The sequence below is a fragment of the Atta colombica genome, unplaced genomic scaffold, assembly GCF_001594045.1.
Source record: "Atta colombica isolate Treedump-2 unplaced genomic scaffold, Acol1.0 scaffold311, whole genome shotgun sequence".
Taxonomy (NCBI): Eukaryota; Metazoa; Arthropoda; class Insecta; order Hymenoptera; family Formicidae; genus Atta; species Atta colombica.
Genome location: NW_017259417.1, coordinates 29,272 through 39,982, shown reverse-complemented (window position 1 = coordinate 39,982; position 10,711 = coordinate 29,272). Strand labels below are relative to the sequence as shown.

At 40.3% G+C, this 10,711-nt stretch overlaps 1 protein-coding gene across 2 annotated transcripts in view; it reads left to right on the top strand.

Annotated features, from left to right (window-relative positions):
* LOC108690322 (titin) overlaps positions 1 to 10,711 on the top strand; it is a 41,986-nt gene that overhangs the window by 15,461 nt on the left and 15,814 nt on the right. For both annotated transcript variants that reach the window (XM_018197553.1, XM_018197552.1), the window contains exon 2: positions 8,180 to 8,292. In XM_018197553.1, coding sequence (XP_018053042.1) covers positions 8,202 to 8,292 — 91 coding nt within the window. In that variant the 5' untranslated portion in view covers positions 8,180 to 8,201. The remainder of the gene's footprint in view (positions 1 to 8,179; positions 8,293 to 10,711) is intronic.

Sequence of the window (10,711 nt, the reverse complement as noted above, 5' to 3'; positions counted from 1 at the left end):
TATATATATATATATATGCGCTTATTAGCTGTGCATTTGGCGGAAATGAACAGAGGAAGCAGAAAAAAAAGGAAACGAGGAAGATGCGTATCTCATGAGGTTGTAGGCGAGGAAGATGCGTCTTTCTATGAGATATTACGATATCGATGGAGGGGCGTATCTTGCGATAATGCGCGTTATTACGTGCTGCCGAGCGAACCAGTAATCGATGGAACGACCGATCGATCGATCGAGGGGATGTTTCAATCGCGATCAGCTCTGTACAATGGATCCTCTTGAGTTTCTCATAGCATAGTTGAACGGTATATAATAAAAATGGAATAAACGAATTTATTATATAAAAGCCGATTAGTTCATATATATTGAAAAGTTATTTTTAATTGGAAATTCCGTAAAGAGTACTTGACATTTTTAAAATGAAATTTCCACCGTTACAATTTTTTTATTCAATTATTTTCAAGATAGCTTGGCTCAAACGCGTCTTTGAGAGAACTTTTATCCCACACGATCCATTTAAATGAGATTAATAGATGATTCTCAATGCGAAAAATTAATTTGATGACTTGCAAAGATTTATCATAAATCGGAAAAGACTCATAATAAGGAACAAATTGAACGCCTTCCTGTATTCGCGGAAACCGGCAGGTAAAATACTAAACCGTTCGCTAGGACGTCTGCGTAAATTCTCCGAGATTAGCAGCAGGTAAAATGCGAACCGTCGCGCTGCGGCGCAACGCGAACGGACTTAATATGGGCGAGGGTTGCGCCGCGCCGTGGGGGACCGCGGGGGAACACGAGGAGTCCGGGTGGTTTATCCTCCGCAGCGCGTAATTCTAGCTCAGGTAGGTTTATAAATAGAGGCCGTGTACGTGTTGCTGACCTGTTGCTCGAGAGCACCCTCGTGTGAACGTCGGGGCCCTGAGTAATCGAACCCCGTTGTTCTGAGAGAGTGCCTTCTCTCCTCACGCCGCCTCACGTACCGTCGTTCGTGCCCAAAAGCACTCGCGCCAGAGCCGAGCTGAACCGAGCTGAGCCGCGCGCGCCTGAGAGAGGTCATTAAGCGTAATGAATACCCGATAGTCCCTTAACTCGCAATATAATCGCCTCGGAGAAACTCCAAACACGATCACGGGCATTCGGTGTTCTGTGCGCTCCTCCGAACAGCCTCACGCCGAGCATTTCTGCGATAATGACCGTTCCGCGCAAGCTTCGCTGCGAATTTCAACGATGACCACCGTGTAATCGGCAAGGAACATGCGACCTCGCAGCTTACATATAAACGCGTACGACGCGTCTTATAAACTCACACAAATGTACACAAGTGAAATTCATGTGGAACGTACGGAACAACATGGGTCGCTGGAGTTCTCGTGTTGCGATCTTTCGCGTCTCGAGGACTTCTCCAAACAGCAACGGTTAGTTTCAACCTCGAGAGATTGCCCGTTGATGATCGCGTAACAAGGTCCTCGCCGTCAACCTGTCCTACCGCCGCGTCGCGTCGGCTGCTCGCCGAGACTGTTCAGTTTACCTGGCACGCGGAAGTCATCTCTTCAGGGACCGAAGGTTTCCTTGCGAGCGCCAAACTTGACGTGTGATCATATGTACCGGCGGCATGTGATATATACAAGCGATATGAAAAACAAAGAGAGAGAAAGAGTGAAAAAAAGGAAAATAAGGAAGAATACGGCAGAGGTATTTTCCTACTAATTGTTGTAATTATCCATGAGATTTTCGCAGGAAAATCGAATGGAGGTGAAGAATATCTCTAATGGTGGAAGAGTCATGAAGTTTCACTGTTTGTTCTGTAATCTTACTCGTAATTTAACACATTGGATTCGCCTTTTTGATCTCATCATGAACCATTCGGTTTTATTTGCAGTCATAAACTAAAAATGTACATGCTCTATGTCCGTATTCTCTCCGCTCGTTTCTTAAGATTCGCCATATCAGATACGTGAATTCGTCCTGCGCGATCTTTACTCCAACTTCCTTCGCGCCGGCATTCAAAGAACCTTCCTATTAACGGAACTAAAATTACGACTGTTGCACCATGTCCCGCTAAAGACCAGAGATCATCGTACAGTACCCGCGGTAACAAAGTAGAGAGATCGTGTCTCTCATAATATTCTTTATATTTTACGCGGGGCTATGTAATTTTATACTCGTTCAAAGATTCCTCATTTCCTTTGCGTGTCGATTTTATCGATAACTATCTGACTTTCAGTCAAACTTTGTCATTCAAAAAAACCGCTTGTTCTCTTCCCATATAACTTTCATGCAAATAAAAATAATGCAAATATAAATAATCGAATCTTTTTGGTTAATTTAATATAAATAGTAAATTTTGTAAAATGTAGAATGTATAGATTCTTCTCGAGGCTTTCAAATAATACCTGTTCTTGTAGCTCTCTCAAGGACACGATAGAAGCATTATTGATGCATGCCAGACCGACATACTGTTATGCCAATAAAGTGCTCGGGATGGACTAGTACTCGCGCTGTCAATTATCGGGTTTTTATGTCGAAACTCGCGTAGTCCTCAAAGAAGATGAAGCAGCACGTCGGCGGCTCGAGCATCGGATATCCCTTTTACGAGAGGCGGACAGGTCCGTTATTCATTCCCCGACTCGTACGATACCAACACGTACGAAGTACCACCTTGCCGGAAGTACGCGCTTTCAGTCACTGGGCATTTGTTGTCATAAATTGTTAACCGCGTCATTACTTGCACGGACGTCATAAATAAAACAATGTTGCAGTTGTACAAATCAATTTTAGAATTTTCAACGGACATTTCGAGGCATGGCTAGAAAGAACCGCGAGATTAAACAACTCCTTTACGAGAATGTGTTCGTTATGTTCTCTATAAATTGATACGTCCGCGTAGTCCGCGTAGTCGTGCAGTCATGTAATCAGTTCCCGCTCCTTAAACTATGGGCACATATATTACGCTCATTTGCTCGCTCACGTACACGCGAATGCGTGTATGTATGTATATACGCACATTTGCACGCATATCGATTATCGAAATGCGGATTTACATAACATATGCGAGATCAAATTAACTGTACGTGCCAATAACAAGCTTCGCAAAATACCATTTCCAATCACTCTATATGCAGATTTGAGCTACCGAGCTGATTCCAAGTGACGGCACTGATTCGTCTCCTCGTTAAAAGTCGGTCGGTCCGACTAGTTCCAATCTGATTAACGAACGCGAACGACGAGTAAAACCGGGACACGATATCCACGACACGAACTTCGCCCACGGTCTCCTTTGCCGATCTGTTGTATATAAGGAGTTTGTTCCCAGGTGAAGGTAATCATATTCCGCGTTCCACAATAATGGTGAACGAACGCAGCCTCTGGGCTGTAACGGAACCTCTGCCACTAGCCTGCACCCCGGTCTCTGTGTTGGACCTGTGGGTGCATCTTAGCTTAGCTGTGCCTCTCTAAGCCAAACTCCTATGTTGCCGCAATTATCGCACGACTGTTATCTCAACGTCTCCCTTCTCCACGATCGTTATCGTTACCATCTTGTTCCTAAGCGCGGACAAGGCGGACTAGCCTTTGAACCTGACTTGACCTCGTGACCAGCCGCGATCGAGTTGGCACCGAATAGTAACCTATAACCGAACGCTAATAACAATTAATTTGCTGTTATCCACAATTCAATGAAATACTTTGCCATGGGCGGTTGGAAACCGCACATGAAAAAGGATGCCGTTGCGATTGTAGAAGCTCGATAGTGATCGTTGCTGTTATTACTCGACGTGATGATTACCTCAGCGTGAACGAATTAAAGAGTAATACGCTCGCGCGTTAATAACTCACGGGATAATCACGACTTATTAATTAATGTATTAATTACAGCGGGACGTTTGCCTTATTTCGCATTTAACGCACTACTCGTTCTCGTTGTTGTTGATACTATTCTTCGCTTTGCGCTTCGATATTCAATATAATTTATCATAAGTATGAAAGTAAAATCGGGCCTCTCTTCGCTTCGATATATTGATGGTGATGCTGTTCGTTCTCGTTTTGAAGTTTATATATTGTTTTCGACAATATATAACATCCATTATAACATCGATTTAAAGTAGTCGTGTCGAGAAACCAGAGGAGATTGACTATTACGATTGGATTGAATGCAAATTATCTATGATTGTGTGACCATTTATGCTCGTTAAATATACATAAACTTATTTGAGAAGAGAATCAAAAGGCACGTTAGCTATTATACATTACGCATTTCTTAATCTCTCTATGTTTAGCAATGTGTAATTTTGCACTTTCTATTAATAACTATAGGGTCTTCGAACTTCAATGCAGACTTTTATATTGCTCCGAATTAAAAATCTAAAAAAGACTTTCGTATACTTATAAAGTTTTAACAGCTAGTATTTACTATCATAGAAATCAGATTCATGCCTTCACAGTTTCATTCTTCAATGTTTCACTCTTCGACAAAGTTAAAATACGATTACTTAGACTTTTACTTTTATAATGATCACATTATATTCAATAGGTGATTTTTGTAGAAATTTTTTTCTAGAATTAGTATACAAACTTTAATACAGCATTTGAGAAAAATATGTAAAAAATAGCGATTTTTTTGGATTTTTCATGCAAACTATCGAATATTCAGGGAACGGAGAGAAACATATTTCTCTACATTTTGAATAATTTTACATGTAACCGCAGTAAATTATAATCGACAACTCGGAGAGGAGCGGATCCCGTTATGAGTGGGCACTTCAGTCACAAGTTAAGAGGATCCGGAGAGTCAGTGATTTCCAGCGTGTACGTATGTACATACACAGTGCGTACTATCGTAGTATGTCGTAGTCAGCGCGTGCTACAACCGGAAGATGTCATCGCCGGCAATTACGAGCGAATCGAACGCAAATTTATCTGGCGACAAACGCTCTGCGAGCAGGCCGGATACGACGCGACGCTGCCGTCTGCAACGATGCACTTGGACGCGCGTCGCGCTTTATAAACGCGTATTCGAAGGCACGGTGCCTTCCGTCGCGGCGCGGCCGTACCGAGAGCGTAAGTGGAATTAGTCTCGGTTCAACGGACGCGCCTACCGCTCGTTCTTGAACGAGCAAGATGGAAAGTAATGTACCTTGCGACGAATCAGAGTGAATCGACGAGAATGCCGATTATGCTGATCGAGGGAAAGAGAGGAAGAGGAACGCGCGAAGACAGCCGTTGCCGGAATGAAGCCGGACCGATATTTTCATTCACAACGCATCACCACACGGGTGTGTCGTTTCTGGGTTGTGAATGCGCACCCACTGAACGTGAGATACGAGAGAAATGCGGTCTTATCGGGGGCCACTTCTCGGAAGAACAGACGAATGGGCATGAAACTTAAGAAAGATTAATAGGATCGCCTGGGTATATTATTAAATCCTTTCTTGATCCTTCAAGAGGTTTAATTTATTAAAATTTTCTCTATAAAAGATCAAAGTTGTGACACTTAAATTATAAGTCTCTCTTGGAAACAGAATTAGATTTTAAGTCAGTATGCATGCATATTGCAAGTAAAATAAAATATAAGAGATGTAGATCTAGATTATGTAAATTTAGGAGCTATCAATAGTTTGCAGATTATCGCGAATAAAAGAAACTGAAATGAGAAACAGTTCTGATTATTTCACTAGTAAAGTTGAAAGAAATATATTCGTATTTTCACAATACTCACGCAATCCGATCCTGGCCAGTGTTCAGGCTGAAGCTATATGTAGAAGTGCGTGCGCATATTAGCGGTATGCGCTCGTACCCATTCACCGAATTCCCCTGTTCAATGAGTCGTACCGTGAATACGCAATGACGTAAGGGTCCCCGTTGCTTCGTCAGATAATCTCAACGTATTGCGGACTCTATAATGTCCTCTTGGCGCGGTTTCGTAGTGCAGAAAATATCTCGCGGACTTATCCATTGGCGCGAGATTCATTACGATCGGCCGAGATGTAATTTACTGCGCGGCTAGCATGAAACGGACGTTAACGAGCGAGCGCAAGTTTAGATGTCGCGACTTTTGCATTGCTTCTTTTTTTTTCTTCTTCTTTTCTCTTTCTTCTTCTCTGGACTGCAATGAGCCGGTGGATGTTGCTGGGGGAAGAGTGGCAGAGGAGAAAATATACATAGGAGAAAAGATGAAGTCGACAGGTAGAAGAGAAACTACCTACGCGCTCTCGCGCGCGCTTCTCTCTTTTATCTCGGTATCGCTTTGTATTAGGCCGCTGTCGCACGGTTGGTATGCGCCGCCAGCTTCGCCAAAGTCTTCCTTTTCTTCTTGTCCAGAGATTCTTCTTATTTTTCCTCCTCCTTATCCTCCTCCATCACCTCCTTCTCTTTCTTTCTCCTTTATCGCAATTTACCAGCAAAATCAGCGTTCCTAAGTAATTTCTTTCGATCAAGAACTCGCGGATACGATTATCGCCTTCTTCTCTTCCTCCCTCTACATCGAAACGGAGGAATGCAAACACGTTAATATATTCAATTTTATAGCGCCCTTGAAAATCGAACTTTTATTAGATATATAAATTCTTTTTTTCGCTCAAGCTTTTTCGCGTGCCTATTCCCTTATCGGGCGAGCGAGGTCTGCTGGTCAACGATATGAACGGAGGAGGTTGAGCACACGGCGGACTCGTGCAAACACGCGTACTCATTCCCACGCACCCACGCCTCTCATAGCCGGCTCACGCTTCAGGTAGACAGACGAATCGCATTTAGCCTCCCGCCGCGACGCGAATGCGTCAAATGTTTTCTCGCGTCGCGAATTTCGCGTCTTGACATCGTGATACATTGTATACCTTAAGGCTAATTCTATCAACATTGATTAACTCTCTCTACAGCGTTTAACTGATTAACTTTATTGTTTTTCTCGAGATTGATTGTTTTCTTGATACTGACTATAACATAGACATAGTGATAGATAATTATTAATATTAAATTAATGCAAAAGGGATTATGAGCTTAAGTTGGATGTTCGCGCTATTTAACGAATTTTTAACAATTATTAATGAATCTTATGAAGAAGAAACGTTTCGATATTAAGTTCTTTTCAATGTTAATTACAATTTCCATAAACAGTTTTCGAATACAATAAACAGTAATTCAATGTGATTATATCAATTTTTAAATTATTAATACATTATCATATACTTCATATATCTTTATAACATTTATTTGCTACAATAGCGTCATTATTAAAAAAATATTTACTATTAAATTGTTTGTATACATTTGTAAAAAAGCATGAGAATTTGCAGAAAACAAAAAGGAAACATACTTTAAAAATACATACTTTTCCTCTACAATTAGTTATTATATCAAAATTGCATTTCAAAATTAATATTACAAAATTTTAATAATTCAAAACATTCATATCAATATTTATTTTCTGGAAAACTTTGTTTTTCAAGATGTGTCATTGTTGTAGTAAATGAGTGATATGTTCATTTACGTAATAAATTTAATTACTTATGTAAATTATATACTTGTCGCGTCGAGTCTTCTGCAGTACATAGATTAATGAGAAGGTCAAAGTGCAGAGACGCGTTTGACTCGATTTCAAACGCGACACTGTATCCAGCTGTCATCCTGTCAGATCAAGGCGAGAGTTACATGGTAGAATGCCACGTGACGAGATAGATGTACCTTTAAGTCGCCTCATGATGGAATAGATAAGTGCGCCCGTACAATAGCTCGTTATACTTTCGTGCGTATGTAGATAAAACGCGAAAAAATTCTCAAAGCCGTCTAAGTAGGTATGAATCTAAGCCGAGCGATTGCATTCATATATAATATAAGATGATCGATATTAAGGCGTATATAATATAAGATGATCGATATTAAGGCGCCTCTCCTTCAAATATGTTTACGTTAAAGTATTTTAATATTATTCATTGGCAATTGATCATGACTATTGAATAATCGATAAAGTAAACGAATTTTACTTATATTTAAATAAATTCAGAGAGAACATAACTTAAACTTGTGATATTATATGTAAGAAATAGATTTAACTTTAAATAAATCTTGTAAAGATTTTAAATTAATTTTTACTCCAGTCATTTTATACGTAGCCATACAAAAGACCAAAGCTCAGTTTATGTTCACACATATAATATAAGTTAACGAAAGCATAATTGATGTGTTGCAGGGTACGGAAGAAGAGTGCCGACATGTCGGCGTTGAACGCCGCGCTTTATAGACGCGGGATAATCCTCTGGTTGGCCGTCGTTCTACTGCTTGCGTCACGATCCACGCATTCTGGTGAGTTTTTGCAGAAATACCTCGGTGTACTTCTAGCTCTCTTTCTTTCGTCTGACTTCAACGCCTTGGACACGCTTGAGCCGCCGTACAAAACGTGAGTCATTTATTTGATAGAGAGACCGTGAACGCGCGGACTCCCACGAGGAAATAAGAGGTAGACGGGCAAGAAATATTTTTGCTCGCCCGAGAAGACGCGATCGGATTATTTCTGCTTGTGGCTTGTTCGAAGTTAGATTGTACTTCATCGGATCGTCCATAAATGCCGTCCATAAATGTAGCAAAATATGCTGGAATCGTAACGAAAAAAAAATTTTGTTTCCACGTGGATGTTGTGTTTACTCTTTTTACACTCTCTGCGGAATATAGACAAAAAGTTGAATATTGCAGTAATAGAGATCGAAGAGAAAGAGAGAGTAGAAGTAATCTCGGATGAAGATGAGAAAAGTCTTTCGTAATTTGAGCATATTTTATTGCATTTATAATGGAAGAATTGGTTTTTTGAAAAGCAAAAGAAGAGTAATTCTATTAAAGCACGATAGATAGAATCAAGCCAATAGATTTTTGAGATTAGAATAGAAATGCGATAGAAAGCTTTAAATCGAGCATGAATACGCATATCTTCTTGTATTGAAATTAATTTCTGAAAATTAGAGCTGAGAGATGAGACGATATTACTTCCGCGACCGTCTTTCTTGTACTGTCTGTGACTAACGCAGAGTCGGTCAGCCAATGTTTGAATGAGCGAGCCACGTTCTGTCAGGCCGTCGAACTTATTCGCGTGTCTCCCTTCCTCTTTGCCAACGGGGAGAGCATTACCTCATAATGCTCACCTCTGGCATCGGTCGTGTCGAGGCCCAAGGTGCTTTCCCATGGACCTGGCACACCATATTCGTTCTTCAACTACTCGGGTCGCCTTCGATCAGTCGCGTCGGTCGCCTCCTTGCTATCGTGAATCTCATTCCGTGAAGTTTCACCAACTTCTTCCCTTTATGTTATTGTATTCGAGCTGGTTTAACGGTATGCCTGGATCTATCGAGTCCCAATAGGTTATCCAAGGTACCAAAAACAATTCAGTTAAAATAGGGCCTCCAATTGTCATCGCTCGTGTCATGAATAATTTCCGGGAGAGGAAAAATGGCGAAGATTTACGCCGTAATAATATTATCGCAGAAAAAAAAATGCGCTTCAGAGTATCGATAGGAAAAAGATTCGTCATTCCCGTAATTTATTATTCGAGAAAGTAATTTTACATCTTGTGGTCAAGAGGCCGCAAAGAAAACGAACTTATTTCACACAGGCGCTCATGACGATCGATCGATCGATCAGGAACGCGTTCTCGGAAAAGCATGATACTATGAACACGACGACGTGCAAAAACGCTGCATCGTCAATGAAGGCTTATTGAAGATGCGTCAGTTTTGCCTCTCCCCTTCATCAATTCGCCGTCGGTGTTTCAACGAAGAGCAGGTGTGGTTAAACGGACGGGATCGATTGAATTCCGCGACTCACTCGGCGTGTCTTCACTCGCTCTTCTTTTTTTTTCTCTCCCTCGAGAATCGCTAGGTGATTCTGTGACTCTCTATCGCATGCACGCTCTTTTTGTTCCTTCGAGCTTTTCTCGAGCGAGCAGCAAGGACGATCAAGATCGACGCGTTCGATCTCCGGTAATCCATCAGACGGACAAGTTTTACTGAATTATGTATCTTCCTTGAGGCGCAACGGGTATTGGCGAGATACTTGCATTGAAAGGAAATCAGTAATATCGCCAACTTCGAGAGGCAACAGGTTTTCATTACAAAAAAGTGTTTACCTGTCATGTTATATTACCACGCGCGTAGCAATAACTTTCTTTTCAGATTTTGAGATTATCAGAATTACTTGATGTGTATCAGATTGCATTATGGTGAAAAATTACGAATGAGATTCGTGCCTTGCGATTTGTTGCGCAAATTGTTACATGTTTGCGTGATTATATTATTGCTCCCTTACTTTAAAAGTAATACAAAAATTCAAAAAATTACATTTCTTAAAAAAGAGAAAACTATTTTTTTTAACTTGACAAAAAATTATGAATAAATAATATTGGTAAAAAGAATACCTATATTTTTTATATGCAGATCAAATATCATTCTTGTAATTTTTACAATTCTTAAATATTACCCTATTTGAGTTGTAATAAATTTTTTAAACCATCCTTTTTTAGTTGTGGCAATTTTGACGATTTTTTGATAAGTTTAAGATAGTTTACTTTTGATAATTGATAAAATAATATTACCTCTCAAATACCCATTCATAGTAATAACTTGAAAATTAATGTTTTTGAATTATGTCTCCTTTAAAGTAAAGGAGCGATATCATTATTATGCCTGAATGGAAATATAATAATAAATATCGCATATTACTGACATTATAGCTACAT